The sequence below is a fragment of the Hyperoodon ampullatus genome, assembly GCF_949752795.1.
Source record: "Hyperoodon ampullatus genome assembly, chromosome: 18".
Classification (NCBI taxonomy): Eukaryota; Metazoa; Chordata; class Mammalia; order Artiodactyla; family Ziphiidae; genus Hyperoodon; species Hyperoodon ampullatus.
This window is the reverse complement of record NC_136931.1, coordinates 28,718,328-28,738,661: the sequence shown is the minus strand read 5'-3', so window position 1 is coordinate 28,738,661 and position 20,334 is coordinate 28,718,328. Positions and strand designations below refer to the sequence as shown.

The 20,334-nt window shown below is 46.9% G+C and overlaps 1 protein-coding gene across 1 annotated transcript; it reads left to right on the top strand.

Moving 5' to 3' along the window:
- Positions 1–2,752: 2,752 nt before the first annotated feature.
- Positions 2,753–19,874, top strand: LOC307066815 (liver carboxylesterase-like; the record flags this gene model as incomplete). The annotated part of the gene is given in 10 exon segments (XM_079724054.1): positions 2,753–2,804; positions 5,719–5,923; positions 9,324–9,468; positions 11,907–12,040; positions 13,946–14,099; positions 17,642–17,741; positions 18,257–18,388; positions 19,340–19,412; positions 19,691–19,739; positions 19,743–19,874. Coding segments are annotated over 10 exon segments (1,176 nt in total).
- Positions 19,875–20,334: the final 460 nt, after the last annotated feature.

Genomic DNA, 20,334 nt, shown 5'->3' with positions numbered 1-20,334 from the left:
TCATTTCTGTGGTGCATTGTATTCTCTCAAAGGTTTTAAATACATGTTCCCAGCTGCTAACTACCACAAAAATGATCTCACTAAGATAAAGACACAGACCTGCTAGAGAATAGACTTGAGGATATGGGGAGGGGGAAGGGTAAGCTGTGACAAAGTGAGAGAGTGGCATGGACATATATACACTACCAAATGTAAAACAGATAGCTAGTGGGAAGCAGCCGCATAGCACAGGGAGATCAGCTCGGTGCTTTGTGACCACCTAGAGGGATGGGATAGGGAGGGTGGGAGGGAGGGAGACGCAAGAGGGAAGAGATATGGGAACATATGTATATGTATAACTGATTCACTTTGTTATCAAGCAGAAACTAACAGACCATTGTAAAGCAATTATATTCCAATAAAGATGTTAAAAAAAAAAAAGAAAAGAAGGAAAGAGAATAACCACTTAAGTATTATGAACCTGAAGCCATGACCTGTGACCGTCACAGGGATTAGACAAAAACATGATGAGCTATGGATACCACACAAAGGATCCACAAAAATTGTGACCGGTAGCTGAGAGTGGTGCTGATGCCTTAAATTTTGATCACATCTCTCAGTTAAGCCAAGAATTTGATCAAAAGAGGGGAAATGTTAAAAAAAAAAGAAACAACAGACCCCAAATGCAGTCACTTTTGCTAAGCCCTCGCCACCAAATGAAGATTTAGTACCTAACTTAATTGTAGTTTCAACCTTCCCCAGGAATCCCTGCCTGAAATCATCATTTTTGTTTGTTTATGACTTCCTTGTCCCACTTCCTCTCTGCCTTTAAAAACTTTTCTTCTTGCTAGATGGGATGCCGCTTGGTTCATGAATCATTTGAAAAGCCAATTAGATCTTCAAATTTATGAAGTAGAACTTTGTTTTTTAACATGGGATATTATACATGATGGGATTTTTAAAATATTTATTTTTTTGAAATACAATACACGTACCATAACATTCACCTTTTTAAAGTGTACAGTTTAGTGATATTAGTATATTCACAAAGTTGTTTAACTATCACCAGTATCCAATCTCAGAAAATTTTCATCACACCTAAAAGAAACCTTATACCCGTTAGGAGTCATTCCTTATTCCCCTCATCCCCAGCCCATAGAAACCTCTAATCTACGTTCTGTCTCTGTGGATTTGCTTATTGTGAACATCTCATAAATAGAATCATACAATATCTGGCCTTTTGTGTCTGGCTTTTCCCATTAGCATACTGTTTTTAAGGTTCCTCCACATGGTAGCAAGTATCCGTACTTCATTTCTTTTTATGTCTGAATAATATTCCATTGTGTGGTTAGATCATATCTCTTTGTCCATTCATCAGTTGATGGACATTTTGGTTGTTTCCACTTTCGACTTTTTTGAAGAATGCTGCTATTTGAGTACAAGTTTTTGTGTGGACATATTTTCAATTAGCTTGGGTATATACCTAGGAGTGAATTTGCTATGAAATATGGTAATTCTAAGTTTAATTTTTTTTATTTTTTTCTAAGTTTAATTTTTGATGAACTGCCGGACTGTGTCCCGAAGCAGCCATAACTATTTTATAACCTGTTTTATTTTCCTTCACAATGGATCATGACTGTATTCCCTTGTCCATATGTAGAGGTATGCATCTCTAGTTTGAGTGAATGTGTAGTATTGTCTTAGCCAGCTAAGTATCAATATCACAGTGTATTTGGAGAATTCTCTTTTATTGGACACGTAATGATTCAATGAAACAGGCTTTGAGCATCTTCCTTGCATCCCCATCAGGTAAATGACACTCTTCCAGGTATACCCAGAGCACTTTGTATCCCTCTATTTTGGTGCTTTCACATTGCATAGCAAGCCACCCCTTCCCCCTTCTATCTTATCTATTACATGGTGAGCTCCTCTGGGCACTAGAACATGTCTTAAATGTATCTTTGTATCCATACTACCTAGCACAGAGGCAGGCATTTGATAAATGTTTGAAGAATGAATAAATAAAGGGAATAATGAATAAATGGAAGGATGGATGGTTAGAGCCAGGGATTATGAAGAGATGGAGTTCCTTTACTATAAGAACACTCTGTCCAAAGATCCCTGCGTGGAGAGGTAATGAATTCCCTGACCCTGGAGGTGTGCAACAGGAGGCTGAGTTAATTGGCAGGAATATTGAAAAGTTAATCCAGGCATCTAAAGGGAAATGGGATGAAATTTAAGATGCTTCCAAAGTGGAAAGCATGGCACTCTATGAAATAGAAGCTCAGGGAAGCTAAGAGATTTGCCCTAAGTTCTCCAGCTGGGCAGCTGTGGAGCTAGGAGTCACTCTGAAAGTTTTCAAGTTGTTCTGAGGACCCCAGGCCAAAGCCTCCCCTTGTCCAAAGGCCTCTGTGTGCTGGTGTCTGCCTTGGGTAGCCCACAGCACACTAAGGTTAGAGTCCAGGAAGGGAAAAACACTTATGAAACAAGTTGTTGAATGAGTAGGTGGCTATCTGTAATCAGAGAGTTTAATTCAGACTCTTTTGATAAAAGAGGGTAAACTCTGGGTGGGCGGAGCTTGGAGGCACCAACAGCCGCCCGTTGCATCTTTGGGAAGGGGGAGAGCTTTTCTGTTGTCTCTTCATCAGGCTATTGGGTGGCGGGGGCAGAGCTGGGGGTGGGAGCTGGAGCGGGGCGGGAACTGGGGGGTGGACTCATAAGGCCCTCTGTTGGCACAGAGACCTGCAGGCCCAGAAGTTGCTGTCCTTCCACGATGTGGCTTCTCCTTCTGGTCCTGACCTCCCTCGCCACTTCCATGGCTTGGGGTGAGTCCTTCTGAAATGCAAATAGCGGGGGCATCTTTGGAAATCTTCCTGGGGGACAAGGTAGAGGAGATGTGTACAGGGCAAAGGAGTGAAAGGCTGGGTTCTGCAGTAGCACGTGCTATCAGGACTCTGAGTCTCTGCCCAGCCAGCCCCAGCGACAGGAGACAGGGAGGAAGATAACTGGGCTGTGCCACGTGCAGGAGGGCAACCAGCTAACCTCGCCCCTGGCAGTTGAGGACTTTGGCAAGCTCCATATATCAAGGCAACCCCTTGATTATTAGTCCAGATATGGCCAAAAGTGTGTTAGCAGAATATTGATATCCACTCTGGGGTCAGAGTGTGTGGGTTCGCGTCCAGCTCAGCACTTAGTAGCTGTGTGTTCTTTGACAAGGGATGTCCCTCTTCTGTGCCTCGGTTTTGCATTTCTAAAATGGGGGTGACAACTGTATCTACCTCACTGGGCTGTTGTAAGGTTGAAATGGGTTGTTGTTTCTAAAGAGTGCCTGGAATGGAGAAAGAAAAACAAAGGAATTCATAAATAAAAGGGTTGCTTTAAGATATAGTGTATTAATAGACAATCTGAGGTGTGGTAAGGCCACAGATCAGGAGCCAACTGCCACTGAAAAGATAGTTTGTTACCCACAGCTCCCCAGAGGAGGGGGAGTGACACCACCATGGTGGGCCACAAGGTGAGGCACCTGGTGCATCAGGAGGCAGAGGAAGGAAGGAGGAATTGGGTGCAAGAACCTTCATCTTGGTTGCTGGGGGGAAGGTAGAGGTGAGGCAGGATAAGCAGGTTTGGGATTGGCAGCCGATTGCAATGGGCTCTGGGGCTTAGGGAGTTCCCACAGTTGTCAGGTACTTGGCCTGGAGTGATTAGGGCAGGATGACAGTGGCCAGATGTGGAGGGCCTGGTAAAGAAGGTAGTTGGGGTATAGGCTCCGGCACACTTGAAGGGGAAGTTCATTCCTATCATTAGGGATGGGCGAACTCTGGGAGGGGCAATCCCTCCAGAATCAGCAAGGCCCCAGATGTCAAGGCATCAGAATACAGAACATAAAAGACCTGGTTAATACAAGGGTGCGGCAAGAGACCTCAGAATGCATCTGTGCCATTTTATAGATGGAGAAACTGAGACTCAGAGAGGGAAATGTACATGCCCAATGTCAACCAGAAAATCATGCTCTGAATTCTCTATCTCCTGAATCCAGAGCCAGTTCTCTGGCTGTCAGTGCACTGACAGCCCAGGCTCCACTGGATTTTATCTTCCTCCTGGTGCTATGATACTGTGAGAGGCCTGGAACTGAGGGTAAGAGCAGAGTAAGAACCAAATTAGGGGCAGATTATTCCCTTACTGCTGTTTACCCCCTGGCAGGGCCATGCCAATTCTACCTTTAGAAAGTCCATACTGGCTGCCTCCATTTCCTCAGTTACCTCATCTGTAAAATGGACATATTAATGTCTACCTAGCAAGGCTTTTGTGAAGATTAGTTTAAAGGAACTGGAATGCCCATGTAGCACATAGTAAGTGCTCAATATACAAACATTACATATAACACAAGTGGTAACTGCTGCCGTTACCAGGATTGCCTATACCTCTCAGCCAATCGCCCACTTTTTCACCCTTGCCATTTGGACATCTGTCCACTTCATCTCTCTTGAAGGTTATCATCGGATTTGTCTGTAAGACCAAATCTGGGTTATTCTTTTCTGTTCTGGCCACATACTTTGAGAGAGAGTTTGACCTTCTGTGTATATCTAAAGGGGAACAATTGGGAGGATGAGAGGCTGGAAATCATTTCCTGTTAGGATGTTTAAACAAACTGAAGCTGTTGAGGACAGACAAGAGAAGACTTGAGGGATGGGTATGAACAGGGGTCACTAAGGCTGCCTGTCACATGAAGGTTCAGGATGTCCCAGAGCAGGTAGGACCAGGACTGATGTGGCAGCTGCAGGGAGTTGCATTTCAGCTCAGTGAGAAAGAACTGTCTGCTCCACGAGAAGGGGACAGATGGAATCTGAGCCCCAGTCTCGCTCCCTCTGGATGACCCTGCTCAGAGCCAGCAGAAGGGGCCTCTTCAAGCTGATTGTGTCACTCTCTTTTACTCCAGGACGGTTCACTGCTGCTCATTTACCCACTAAATAAAGCCCGAATCACTGGCCTGGCGTTTGAGACCCTCCCAGACATGAACCTGTCTCATCCAGGATTATGTTCCTCCCCCATTACTCTCCCTGACCCAAATGGGCCAATCGCTCTTCCTCAAGCAGGTCTTGCACTTTGCTATCGCAGAGCCTCACCTCTGCACAATCTCATCTCTGTTTATACCTTTAAGCACCCTCTTCCACCTCCCCTTGTCACTCCTTCCACTACTGCAAGTCCCAGCTCCAAGGTCACTGCCTCCATGAAGCCACCAGTCAGAAGGCCTCGCTCCCTCTTCTGTCTCCTATGGCACCTTACTTGGTACCTCTCTCAGGACATGGACCACTTTCTTCCCAGCAGTAGGGTCAGGTATGTTTGTGGCTCATCCTCCACATAAGGCCAGATTTCTGAGAAGAGCAGCCTGCTCTTGTTCATCCTCTCATCCAGCGTGCAGCTTGGCACCAGCGTCCAGTGATTGTTTCTAGATGCTCCTAAGTGTGGAAACTGAAGGCCTTCTTCATTCCCAGTGGCTCTTCTTTTTGCATTTATGTCTTATTGGATGCTGTTATACCTCCAATTCCAATTCGCTCCTTCAGAGAGCGCTGTGAGTTAAGAAGGACAGTTAGCTTCACTCTCTCTTACATAAGAAGAAACTGAGGCTTAGAGAGTTGAGGGGACATTCAAGATCATGTGGCAAAAGTAACAAAATTCACCCAGAGTCCAGTTCACACCTTCACCACTGACATGTACTCATTTCCTCTCAATGTCCAGCAGGGCAACCACCCTCACCGCCTGTTGTGGACACCGCGCAGGGCAGAGTCCTGGGGAAATATGTCAGCTTAGAAGGTTTTGCACAGCCTGTGGCCGTTTTCCTGGGAGTCCCTTTTGCCAAGCCCCCTCTTGGATCCTTGAGGTTTGCTCCGCCACAGCCTGCAGAACCATGGATCTTCGTGAAGAATACCACCTCTTACCCTCCCATGTAAGTCAAGGTGTGACTCTGGCATCTTCCAGTGGGGATGTTAGCCTCAAAGGGACACAGGAAGGAGCCAAGGCAATCCTCTGAGTGGCTCATACTTTGTTCTGGAATCCTCAAGATATTGTAGATCCTTACAAACATTTCAGAACTCTCACAGCATTCTAGAGCCATTTATTCAACAAATATTTACGGAGCACCTCCTGTGTGCCAGGCGTGTTCTAGTTTCCTGGGATCCATTAGTGAACAGAGCAAAGATCCCACCCTCATGCAGCTTGCATTCTAGCAGGGAGAGACACACTGAAAAATATGCAAAGCAATAGGTAATGTAATATGTTAGAGTAGGATAAGTGCTTTGGAATAAAATAAAGAGTTGAGCAGGTGAGGGGGATCAGAAGTAATGATTCTATTTATTCTCCTGTCTTGAACTTTGCTGTAGTTGAGGAGTGAGGTGGGCCAGATGTGTAGGTGGGGAGTTTTTGGGGTGTTGACCAGTCACGTTCCTAACTCCCAGGTGTGACTGTTACCTAGTAAGGAGTAGAGCACTGGTTGGTGTATCCTGGTCGCTCTGGCCACGTTGGGCCAAGATGTTGAAGTCATCCCCCAGGACACCTGGGATATCTACGTGCATGGATTCAGACCCTTTTCATCTCAGCAAGGCATTTCTGGGAATTTCCAGGGTCCCGCCTCTTCCTGCTTTTTTCTTTTCTTTTCTTTTCTTGTCCTTTCCTTTCCTCTTCTCTCCTCTCCTCTCCTTTTCTTTCTTTTCTCTCCTCTACTCTTGCCATCCTCCCTCCCTCCCTCTCTCTCTCCCTTCTTTCCTTTCTTTATAATATTCACTGTTTTTACTTCCTGATTGCAAGTGTAATACATACTTATTACAAAAAAGTGAGGAAGTAAAGGTAAGAAAATGAAAATTATATATACTTCTACTACCTAGAGAGAACTGCTGTTCATATTTTAGATTCTGTTTTTGTAGTCTCTTACCTATTGCATATTTTATCCCTTAAAATGTAACCACGTAAGATTCTGCACACAATTCCAATGTTTATTTTCTTTTTTCCACACCAGCACACAATTCTCTGACACCATCTGGGTGTCCTACAATTCAACTCAATTCTGACACTAACCATCTGGAGACAGCATCATATTATATGGGTTAAAGGCTCAGTCCCACAACACTGCCCTCTGTTTCAGATGATATCTCAAGTCCAAGTTGTTACCTCTGCTTCTGATCAAATGGCTATAAGTCACAGGTTCCCATGACCCCCTCCTCGGGTTCCATTAATTTGCTAAAGCAACTCATAAAACCCAGGATGCTAGTTTACTCACTAGATTACTGGTTTATTATGAAGAATATTAAAGGGTATGAATCACCAGACAGATGAAGAGATACATAATGTGAGGCACAAAGGAGCTCCTGTCCTGCGGAGTTCTGGTCCCAGCACGTTGGCACTTGGAAGAGTTCTGGTTCACCAACCTAGAGGCTCTCTTAACTCTAGCCTTTTGGGCTTCGGTACATGGGCAGGATTGATGAAATCATTGACCATTGGTGATTGATTCAACCTCCAGCCCCTTTCCCTTCCCCAGAAGTCAGGGGGGTGGATCTGAATATTCCAAACCTGGAATCACATGTGGTTCTTTTGATAATCAGCTCCCATCCTTAGGTAAGGTCCCGAATCACCTCATTAACACAACAAAAGACACATTTATCACTCTCATCGCTTAGGAAATTCCAAGGGTTTTAAGAGCTCTGCCAGAAATGGGAAGAAGACCAAAAATATATTTCTTATTATATCACAGGATACAGATACTTTGAATGCCTGCTTTGCTCATTTATAAATGTATCATGAACATCGTTATATGTCATTAAATATCACAGCCTGACATTATATTACACTGGGTACTGAATAATAATTTATTTACCCAATCTCTTATTTGGGATCATTAAGTTGTTCTTGATGTTTCTGATAATATAATTAGCACCGTGATGAACATCATGTAGCCAAACCTTTATGCACATTCACAGTATTTTGGGATAAGTTCCAAGAAATGACATTTCTGAGGAAAAGAGTATCACCTTTTGTTAAATTTCCTTCCAGAAATGTTCTAACTACACTCCTTCCATTAATATATGAAAACTTTCATTCACCAGACCCTTGCCAATGCTTGGGATTATTAAAAAATTGTTTTGACTATTGGATAGGCAAAATAATAATAATTATCATCATAATTATTTATATAATTTTAAAATTTACTCTGCAATTATCTGAATACTAGTGATGTTGAACTCTCTTTCCCTTTTTTAATTTTTGAATTTCTTCTTATATGAATAATATGCCCTTTGCCTTGGTGATCTGGGGAAAGTTCCCCCACGATGGAAATCAAGAGGCTGTCTTTGCCGCTCTGACTCTGCCACTTGACAGCTGTTTCATCCAAACACCTCAGTGCCTCAGTTACCTCATTGACATACTGGGGGCAGTCATGCCTGCTTTCTGGAAATCTGGAAGTGTTGCTTATAATGTCCTCAGAAACATAAGCACTACATAGAATGGCTCTTCCTGGCTGTGTGACCTTGGGCAGGTTCTGTAACCTCTCTGTGCCTCAGTTTTCTCAAATGTAAAATGGGGATATTAGTAGAACCTATATCATGGAGCTGATCTGAAGATTAAATATTACCAATTATCTCTGTTGGATCTTTAAGATCCATTATATGGGCAACAAATAGCACTTGACCAGATGGGTTGATGATAGAATCTTAGCATGTCAGTGCTGCAAGACCCTTACAGAAATCACTCCCCTCACTTAGACATGGCAGACTGGGGCCCAGAGCCGAGAAGGAATTCACCCAAGATCACCCAGCACATAAGTGGCTGAGGCAGGACTAGAATAAAGTTATCCTAATGTTGCACCACAAATATTTTGTCCTTGACCTGTTGCATGCCTTAAATGTCTACCAATAGAGTGACTTCTCATGGTTTTTGGAAGTATCCCATGGACTGGAACACCTGGTTTACCTGGTAGAGGAACGTGGTCACCCCGCACTCACTATGCAGAGCCCAGCAGAGAGTCAGCCATGACCAGGACATGCAGGAAACGATCCATTCCCAGGCATATAAGCAGCATCCTCTTCTTGACACAAGGCATCCTGAAGGCTCCTGGAAGGGGAAGGTGCCAGGCCTTCTCACTATTCACTCTCCCAGGAGACCTTGGTGAGCCCCAGGTCCCTCCATCGTGATCCCCCAGGTAGCCTCCTATGCATTCCAGTGTCTGGAATCTGGTAAGAACAACTCTATTTACAGGCTTAATTCTCCCGGGCCAAGACCTGGCCTGACCGCAGGAGACATCTCCTTGGTCAGCTCTGATTGAACTTCAAGAATTCTTTTCTCTCCTTGCCCCCTTCCAGGTGCTCCCAAGACCCAGTGGCGGGGCAGAGGATCTCAGAGCTCTTTACCAACAGAAAGGAGAACATTAACCTCACGTTTTCCGAAGACTGTCTTTACCTAAATATTTACACTCCTGCTGACTTGAGGAAGAGAAGCAGGCTGCCGGTAAGCAGTGGGAACAAATGGTCAAGGCTGGTGTAGACTGGAAGGGGATGAAGACAGTGCTGGGTTGGGGCATCTTGGGTCAAGGCTGTTCCAGGGTCCCCAGGCTGTTCCCCAGGGGCCCCAGGGCTTTCTTTACCACCACAGCCAAACTTGACATCGGGGAACACAGGTTTTCCACACCTCAGTTTCCCATAGTGACAGACATAGGGCCTCTGGGGGAGTTAGCTGTACGTCTGTAATGAACATTTTAATTTGTCTAAGGTCTCTCATGCTAATAGATGGACAAGAGGATTACTCTTAATTGTTAGATTAGGAATCTGATACCCCGGGTGGCTAAGACATAATTTCCCATAAAGTCAGAGCTGGGAGGAATCTTGGAGATAAGCCAACAACCCAACCCTTCTGTTACAGATAGAGAAACTGAAGCCCAGTGAGGGGAAGGCAAGGTCATAGAGTAGGGTTGGCAGGACTAGAGCACCAGTCTCCTGATCTTCAAGTCACGCTCTTTGACACACACACACTAGCAAGTGGAGCCTGTGTGTGGCCTTTCCTCAGCACACAAAGACCTTCTCTGACAAACTTTCAGTGTCTCAGTGTCACAGGTGGAGGGTGCTGAGCCTGGAGCAACAGAGAAGCACTTTCCTTTGCCTTTGCCAACTATCAAGATTTTATTGTAGATAATTTTACTTCCTAATTGTCTTTGGCACAAGCTGATGACCCAGTGAGTCAGCATTTTCAGAATAAATGGAAGCCCAGAGATGGGGCAGCCTTCCAGACTCAGGCTGGAGGGTGGGGCTGGTCTGCTGGGAAAGGAGGGGTCAGTGGGGTAGAGACAGGAGGGGTGTGAGCACCCAGCCATCTCCCAGGAACACCCCTGGCATGGTGCTCAGATGTGGAGGAGGGCATCTGTGAACTTGTGACTAGAAGGTGGCCCTGCACATGCTGGGCTCAAAGAGGTGGGGACAATTGTTAATTCATTCATTCATGCATTCATTCATTCCCCTAGTACATACTCAGCGCCCCCATATGCATAGCTAGAATTGGGGGTTAAGAGAAAGGAAGAACATAAAACCATGACCACACAGCCCCTGCCTTCGAGGATCTTAGCATCTGGGTTGCACAGAGCTGGACTAGTTTCTTCAGCAAATCACTGCTGGTCAGCCATTGGCTCAGCCTGGACTCAGAGGTGACTGCACACTCAGTCCCTCTGCCCGGAGGTAGGCAGGGATCAGAGATGTAGGAGGAGCAGGGGCTCCAGGAACCTGAAGCTGGAGAACCTCTACTGTGGACACAGGCTCTGGAACCGCAGGGTCTGGGTGTAAGTCCTTGTTCTGCCTTTTACTAGCTGAGAGACCTGGCTCTGTTTCCTCAAATCAGGGATAATCACACACAAGTGTTCAGTGATGAATATCAAGATTTATGTCAGTATTTGACACAGCACACAAGGCAAGTCTTGCTGATGCATTAGTTAGAGTTGAAGGGAAGAAATTCCTCCTGCCCCAACAGCCAGCCTACTGCACTGTGGCCATTGGCTGCCATGTGCTGGGCAGCTCAACATGTGGACTCTGGAGCCAGACTGCCTGGGTTCAAGTCCTGCCTCCACCGCCTATTAGCTGTGTGACCTCAGGGTGGTTAAGTGCCTCAGTTTTCCTGTCTGTGAAATGGGACAATAGTAGTCCTTATCTCGTGGATGGTTTATTTTTAAATGCTTAGAGCAGTACTTGACACATAGTTCATGTATGAGTTCTTTGATTTTTTTATTAACAAAATCATTATACTATTATTTTAGCCATTCTCACTTTCTTGCTATGTGAACTCTTTAAATTCAGGGCCATGCATTATGAATTGTCATGTCCACTCTCATCCTCAATTCTTACCACAGTCCCTGGCACCTAGTAGGTTTTCAGATCATATTCATCAGATGATTGAAGACTTCTTAGAGGAGGTGGCTTTTAGGCTGGGCTTTGGAGGATGGGTGAGATTTGGGGAACAGAGGAGGCAGCGGAAAGGCCTATTAAGAAGAGGTACCACCCGGGGCGTGTGCTTCTTGACATGGTCACCATTCACGTGAGAAGTTTATTTCACCACACAAAAAGTAACTAAGGTGAGGCTGAAATAAGATTCTAACCAAGGGCTGTTGCATGCGGAGTGTGCTGAGCTGCGTGAGGGGTCCAGGAGTGAGGACGGTGGGAGTGTTGGAGAGAAGATGATGCTCTTAGCCTTGGCTGTTCCCATGATGATGTTCTCAGCATGAAGAGCACTGGCAGGAGGTGGCACTGAGGCAGGGGAGACCGGCAGGGGCAGCCAGGGTGCACTGAGTGGGGTGGTGGCCTGGGCCACAGCTGGGAGAACGGGTAGATGACCAAACCAGACAGCCTCTTGAGGTCTTTCCCAGCTCTGCTTCCTATGCCCTGTACGGTTGCTTCCTCCCCATCCAGGTGATGGTGTGGATCCACGGAGGAGGTCTGATGTTGGGCGGGGCATCAACCTATGATGGGCTGGCCCTCTCTGCCCATGAAAACGTGGTGGTGGTGACCATTCAGTACCGCCTGGGCATCTGGGGATTCTTCAGGTAAGACACTGGACTCTCCTCATGGCCCATTGACCCTCAGTGTGGGAGTGCTAGGACCCCACTCTGGTCCTGCAAGCCCTCAAAGGGATCTTTGCTAGGTTCCCTACTAAGACATGCAAGTCCCCTCGTAATTGGGCTCTACCTTCCTTCTCCTTCCCCAGCCACCCTGGTCCACTTACTTGCATGTAAAATGCCTAATCTGCCTGACAAACTCCTATTATTCCTGCAAAGCCCAACCCAAATGTTACCTCATCTGAAATGCTCATCTCTTTTTCACCTGTGCTGCCCAGCATGTTGCATACCTGTAAGATGACAGTTAACATGCAGCGCAGCAGTTTGAGGCTTATACGTCTTACCTCACGGGGAAGTAAAGAAGGAGCGGACTCACGTGGGAGCTCCGTAAAGTCTTGTAGGTGGAGGAACGGGCGGCTGGAACTTGGAGGCTGTAACGAGCACCTGACTCCAGTGGACACGTCTACGGGGAGGAGCGTAGGGCCCACTCACCCCATTTCCTTCGTGGAGTTTGGCACATGCGTGAGCGAAGGCTTGAGTCTCCTCCATGGAGTCTCCGTGGGGACAGGAACCGGACTTCCTGCAGGCACAGTTACTGAGCCTTTTCTGAATGTACCAGCCCCAGGACCTCTTACCCTCAGATGGCTGGTGGGTGGGCTGGGGGAGGGGTGGTCATCTCACTGGAAAGACCTATGGGCTGGAGGAGGCTTGTCCCAGGCGAGTCATGTCCCGGGATGTGTCACCTTCACTGAGACTCCTCATCTCCCTCCCCCACGGCCCACAGCTGCTCCCAGTTACAGTATAACTGCGTACACTCCCCCTTCCTCTCCCCCAGGCTCTCCTCTACCATGTCAGGGTTTCACCCCGACCAGGCACCACACTGCTCCGGTCCAGGTCACCAGTGGCCCAGCCTTGGCAGTAACCACACGTCATCCCTCAAATCTTTTTGAAAAATGTCCTTCTCTTGGCTCCTGGCCACCTCCTCCCTCATGGCTGCTCCTTCTCGGCCCCTCCCGGACCCTTCCCCTCCCCGTCTCAGCCTCTGTGTGCATCTTCTTCTCTGTCCCACTGGTTCTCTCCTTTAAAACCAGCATGTACATCATTAACTACCTCCTGCCATCCCCACGGGACACCTGAGGGCACCTCTTCCTTCCACGGACAAACTTAACCCTTGACTCCCCCAAACCCTCCTCCTTTCTCCACAGGGCCTCCTGCTCAGCTGCAGGCAGCTCCGCCCTTCCAGTTACTCAGGATAAAACCCTGTGGGCACTTGGATTCTTTTCTTTTCCTTACACCCCACATCCAGTCACCAGCAAGTCCTCTTGGCTCCACTTTTACAATATATTCAGAATCCAGCCACTTCTCACCTCCTCCCTTGTAATCACTCTGTTCAAAGCACTCTGTGTCTCCCCTGGATTGTTGTAATAACACCTACTTTTATAACCCTGCTATTTTACACCATGTCTGATCCACACAGTAGCCAAAGTAATCATTTAGGACATAAATGGAATCATGTCATCCCTGCAATGGCTTCCTAACTTATGGTGACATTGACATCTTTACCAAGGTCCTCAGGGCCCTCTGTAGCTGTATGTCCTAGACTCACACTTTTGTTCACTGGACCCTGGGGCCTTTGCACGTGCTGTGTCTTCTTCCTGGAATTCCCTTTGGAATTGTAGAATAGTAGATGCTCAATGAATAGATGTGGGATGGATGTATAGAGCGCTACAGCAGAACAATGCTGCAGGATGGGAGGCAGGTGAAGACCCCAGTGTCAGGGCTGTGGAAGCCCAGTCTCTTCCAGAAGCCTCACCCAGACCCCCAGCCCCATCTGTGGTCTTGAGAGCCCTGCTGTGACATCTCTGCTCTCAACCCCACCCTGTTCTCTTACAGCACGGGGGATGAACACAGCCGGGGGAACTGGGGTCACTTGGACCAGTTGGCAGCACTGCACTGGGTCCAGGAGAACACTGCCAACTTTGGAGGGGATCCAGGCTCTGTGACCATCTGTGGAGGGTCAGCAGGAGGGGAAAGTGTCTCTATTCTTGTAAGTGTTCCTGGCCCTGATGTGGCTACCGATGGGACCCCTTGCAGACCAGCCAGTCTAGTCATGGGACCTGGATTCAAGACTGACCCTACTCTGTGCAGCATCAGATGGTGGAAAGTTATGGCCAAACTCTCCTTGGCCCACAGGAAGCTCAGAGCTCAGCTTAGCATCCTGGGGCCATATCTCCAGCCACGGCTGCAACGGAGACATTCCTCCTGTCCTGTGTTGGTTGAGCTCTTACTCTCCTTCCTAATCATTTTACCATTAGTACTCACCTCGCTCCTCTTGGGAAGTAAGGGTGGGTGTAAATTCTGAATAAAAAGAGTCAACCATGAAGTTGGGTGCAATGTCATTATTTGGCTTGAAGCCAGATCTACAATTCAAGGGGACACGAGCACTAAGAACAGGTCAGAGCCCTCCTCTGAGGAGGTCTGATGGCTTGTTCATGCTCAGGAAGGAGGGCAGCAGCCTCTGGGACTGAGGATGGAGCTGGGCTGGGGGAGGAGGGGTAGAGAGAGGAAGGAGGATGGAAGGGGGGATGGGACCCGGGAAATGGAACACAGACACGACCTGGGAGCCTGATGTGGGAATGGGAGTTGGGAGACACCGAGGGAAGCAAAGGTGGAAAACCAGATTAGAAGGCGCTGGGAGCTGTTAGAAACCCTCCAGCTGCCTCACAGTTGAGCAGAGGGTCAGTGCTATTACTGCATTTTAAAAGCATATCTTGGTTTCATAGTGGAACACTCAGAGGAAAATGATTTTATATTTTGTAAAGTGGAGAAAAGGAAAAGTACAGATAATCTCAAAGAAACAGAAAGTCTTTCACAGTCCCATTATCCTTGGATACTCACCATGAACATTTTTTTTTTTTTTTTTTTTTTTCAGTACGCGGGCCTCTCACTGTTGTGGTCTCTCCCGTTGCGGACCACAGGCTCCAGACGCGCAGGCTCAGCGGCCATGGCTCACGGGCCTAGCCGCTCCGCGGCATGTAGGATCTTCCCGTACCGGGGCACGAACCTGCGTCCCCTGCATCGGCAGGTGGACTCTCAACCACTGCGCCACCAGGGAAGCCCATGAATATTATTTCTATGTTTATTTTTTATTTCTTTTTTTTTCTTATTAGTTATCCATTTTATACACATCAGTGTATACATGTCAATCCCAATCGCCCAATTCATCACACCACCCCTCCACCCCCCGCCACTTCCCCCCTTGGTGTCCATACGTTTGTTCTCTACTTCTGTGTCTCAATTTCTGCTCTGCAAACTGGTTCATCTGTACCATTTTTCTAGGCTCCACATACATGTGTTAATATACGATATTTGTTTTTCTCTTTCTGACTTACTTCACTCTGTATGACAGTCTCTAGAGGCATCCACGTCTCTACAAATGACCCACATCTCTACAAATGACCCAAGTTCTTTCCTTTTTATGGCTGAGTGATATTCCATTGTATATATGTACCACATCTTCTTTATCCATTCGTCTGTCGATGGGCATTTAGGTTGCTTCCATGACCTGGCTATTGTAAATAGTGCTGCAGTGAACATTGGGGTGCGTGTGTCTTTTTTTTTTTTTTGGTGGTACGCGCGCTGGCCTCTCACTGTTGTGGCCTCTCCCGTTGCAGAGCACAGGCTCTGGACGCGCAGGCTCAGCGGCCATGGCTCATGGGCCCAGCCACTCCGCGGCATGTGGGATCTTCCCGGACCGGGGCATGAACCCATGTCCCCTGCATTGGCAGGCAGACTCTCAACCACTGTGCCACCAGGGAAGCCCGCGTGTGTCTTTTTGTATTATGGTGTTCTCTGGGTATATGCCCAGTAGTGGGATTCCTGGGTCATATGGTAGTTCTGTTTTTAGTTTTTTAAGGAACCTTCATACTGTTCTCCATAGTGGCTGTATCAGTTTACATTCCCACCACAGTGCAGGGGGTTTCCCTTTTCTAAGAGTGTGGATTTCTTAATTCTCTCAGTTGAGATACTCAGATTAAAAAATAAAAATAGGGACTTCCCCAGTGGCGCAGTGGTTAAGAATCTGCCTGGTAATGCAGGGGACACAGGTTCAAGCCCTGGTCCTGGAGGATCCCACCTGCTGCGGAGTAACTAAGCCCATGACCCACAACTACTGAGCCTGTGCTCTAGAACCTGTGAGCCACAACTCCTGAGCCCAAGCACCACAACTACTGAGGTCCTTGCACCTAGAGCCCACACTCCGCAACAGGAGAAGCCACTGCAATGAGAAGCCTGTGCACCACAACAAAGAGTAGCCCCCACTCGCCACAACTAAAGAAAGCCCACACACAGCAACAAAGACACAATGCAGCCAAAAATAAATTAGTTAATTAATTAAAAAAATTAAAAGATAAAAATAATGCTGCTAATTTCATAAACCCCTCCTAACCAAAAAAAAAATTACACTTTTAATTTACGTATTTTTGATTGCTAGCTTTCCTTCCCTCTGCTTTTCTTATTGTTCTTAAATGTTATTATTCAATTCTGTGCCTACTTTCTTTTGAAGACTTGTGTTGTGGTTGTAAGAATTTAATAAATCTCAGAGGTTTAAGGCAGAAAGTTAAAAAAAAAAAAAAGGAAACAAAGAAGGAGAATATATTTTGGGCAGCATGCTGCCATAATTAAGTTCTCTCATTCACAAAAGGTCTTTCCTCTCTGGCTGGGTTGTGAGTTCCATTCTAAAACTTCTGAGTGGCAGAGCCAAGGATAAAACCCCTCCTTACAGCAATTTCTGCTTGACCTTGAAGCAACTGTTTAATAAGTGGATTATGGGACCACAGAAGGATTGTTTCTTCCAAAAAACACCTCTTGCTAAACCAAAGTGCAATGATGGGGGGTGAGAGAGGCAATTAAATAGATTATTCTACATCCTCCTGTGGGGATGGCATATATTGTTAAGCTACTTTGTGGGCAAATATTTAATGATATGAAGCAATTATTATAGTCATATGAATAACATACAATAGTACCCTAATTTTATATACATAAGTGAGATAAGTGCTAAAATATTAACAGAGGTTTCTCTGAGCAGTGGGATTAGATGTGATCTTTTTGTTCTTATTCCTTTTTTCTGCATTTTCCAAATGTGATTCTGTCCCCAGGAAGGGAAAAAGTGTGATATTTCCCCGCCAGTCTGACTTGGGGCCTGACTCTTCCCGGGTAGAGTCACTCGCTCTGGGCATAATGATCAGTGCAAAGCACAGAGCTCCCTGGGCGGGTGGCCCGTGAGTTAGCCCTGAAGGAGCAAGATGGGCAACGCTGCTGAAGCATCAGCAGGAAAACTGACATCTTCCTGGGGCTTAGAGAGGGGGTGGTGAGCGTAGGGGCAGGGGAGAGGAGGAGGGAGGAGCTGTACCCTCCCTCGGCCCCTTCTTCCTTCTGCCACTACCTTATCACTCCCTGGGCCAAGCAGGAAGCAAGACCTGTGAGATGACAGAGGAAAAGGAAATGCTGAATTGTGGTTTCCTGAGACACAAAGAATAGACTGTCCCCTTTCTGCATAGGCTTGTATTTAAATATCTGCACTTTCAGACTAGCAACTTGGATTTACTTCACTCTTCTTGGAATACATGTGAAAAACACCAGAAACGCTCAAAAATGGGCATAATAGAAGACACCTGTCAGGCTGCAGGTATTCTCCAAGGGAATGAAGACTAACCTGTTAGCAATGAAATATAATAGTGTAAAGTGTGTGCATATAGACGTCCTTGTGTATGAATGCATCAGAAGGGGCTTATGTGAGTTGAACTAGTGCCACTATAGTTATTTTGAATGGATCTACCCAAGGTTTCAACTTTCATTCATTCATTCATTCTATCTTCACTTATTCATTCAATGAATACCTGGCTCAAATCCTATTCCACCTCCCCCAACTATGCACCCTTAATCAAGTCACGAAATTTTTCCAAAAATCTTTTTCTCTATTATGCTGATAACCAGGGGCTTCCTGCAGGAACGCACAGGATCTGGCATACAGTTGCTTCTCACAACGGGCAACTTCTGTTAATATTGTTGTTCACTCAGGACCAGGCATGCCCCCAATTTCCTGATTGCTCACAGCGCCCCTCCCACCCACCTCTGGAGCCCTTGATACCATCCAGGTGTGCGTCTGCTGAAGTGAACTGTGCATGAATCCATGTCTTCCAGATGCCGGAGCCCCCACTTACATGTATGAGTTTCAGTATCGCCCAAGCTTCTCATCAGCGATGAAACCCAAGACGGTGATAGGGGACCATGGGGATGAGCTCTTCTCGGTCTTCGGGGCTCCATTTTTGAAAGGTGATGGCCCTTTGGTGACTACAGACTTGGAGTTAGGGGATCTGGGTTCAAGTCTTGGTTTGGTGGCCTTGGGAAATTTCCTCCTTCTCTCCAGGTCTTAGTTTCCTGAATTCACCATAACACAGTTGAAGGACAAAGTGTCCCAACCTTTCTCTTGCTCTAATGTGCATGATGGAGAATGTGTATCCTTGCGCCCTCATCCATGGTCACTCTAAGAATCCAGACCTGGGCATCAGTAAGACAGGAGGTGGGTCACCTGCAGGGCCCTGCTCAGGGCTAGAATGCCACCATTCACTTCGCACTCACAAGAGCATATCAGAAGGTACGCGAGAGTAAGGTTAGAATTGCTCTTAACCTTGAATCAGGACTAATATGTGTCTGTCTATCCAACCATCTATCTATCTATCTATCTAAAACTCATATCTTTTAATATTTTAATACACTTAAGAGTATAATATTTTAAAGAAAGACTTTTCACAGATGTCTTCAATGTCTTAACCCTCAGCAGTTACCGACAACTTGTGTGTGACACAACCCAGGACTGTACATGGCAGTGCCTCTGGGCATTTTCTGGTTGGGTGACTCTTTGGGGGCCTTGCAGCTTGGTTATTTTTCAGATTCTATGAAAATGTGTGTAGGTGTAGGAGACTGAAAAAAGACCCAAAGGAGAGTATCCTGGGAGGTGGGGTTACTGTAGCAGAAACCCTGGGGTGTGGCCCTGTGACCCAGCCAGTTTATGGATTGACTACAGCCCTTCACTGAGCCCGACCTAAGTCAGTAACTGTCAAGCTTAAAGTGCACTTGAATTGCCCAAGATCTTCTTAAAATATGGTTTTGACTCAGTAGGTCTGGAGTAAGGGCTCCGTTTCTGAATTTCTAACAAGTTTTCAAGGGCTGCTGCTGCCCCTGAACCACACTTTGAGTAACAATGGCTTTGTCTCCTCCCCACAGATGGTGCCTCAGAAGAGGAGACCAATCTCAGCAAGATGGTGATGAAATTTTGGACCAACTTTGCTCGGAACGGGTGAGCTGGTGGCACAGACAGAGCAAGGTTCGGAAGGGGCAGGGCGTGTCTGCTGGGTGGCAGGAGCTTCCAACGTGTGCTGGGCAAACTCCCCGCCCTGTGACCCCTGACGTGAGAGCTCCCTCAGTGGACAGGCTGCCCAGGAGATAGTCAGCCTCCTGTCTCTGGAGGCGTATGAGCCTTTGGCAGAGATGAAGCCAGAGGGTCCCTGACAATCTCTGAGGGTTGTTGGGGCCACACAGTAGCTTTGGGGAATTTCTATGTGATTCTGTTCCCAGGAATCCCAACGGGGAGGGGCTTCCCCCTTGGCCACTGTATGACCAGAAATAAGGGTACCTTCAGATTGGCGTCACCACCCAGGCAGCTGAGAAGCTGAAAGACAAGGAAGTGGCTTTCTGGAACGAGCTCCTGTCCAAGGAGGCAGCAAAGAAGCCACCCCAGTTAAAACATGCTGAGCTGTGAACGAGAGGCTCAGCTGGCCTTGGACGTTTGTGGGACCCCAGACAGGGGTATTCTATAGAAGGTGTTTGTGGGCCAAAGAGGCATCTTATTGTGGAGGCTGGGGAATTATCTGATGGGAGTAGCAGAGGTCAGGGAGGGGGAATTTCTGTTTCTGTGGCCTCAATTTTGGAAATAAATGTTCTTTTGGAGACCAAGTCAGTGTCTTTGTCTTGGGCTGGAATTAAGTCATCCTCATTAGCGAGAGAAGGATGAGAGAGGGCACCACTGGCAGGAAGGTGACTCGGGCAGCTGTGGCTTGGCCTCTGGACAGGAAGAGTCCAGTAGGCTGGGCCCTGGGAGGGGCTGAGGGGGACACTGCATCTGCTCCATGTCTCTGGGCCATCAGCAACTCCAGTAAGTGGATGTGAGGGAACCAGAGTGCAGTGTCCCTCTCCTACATGTGGAGCCGCCTGTAGACATG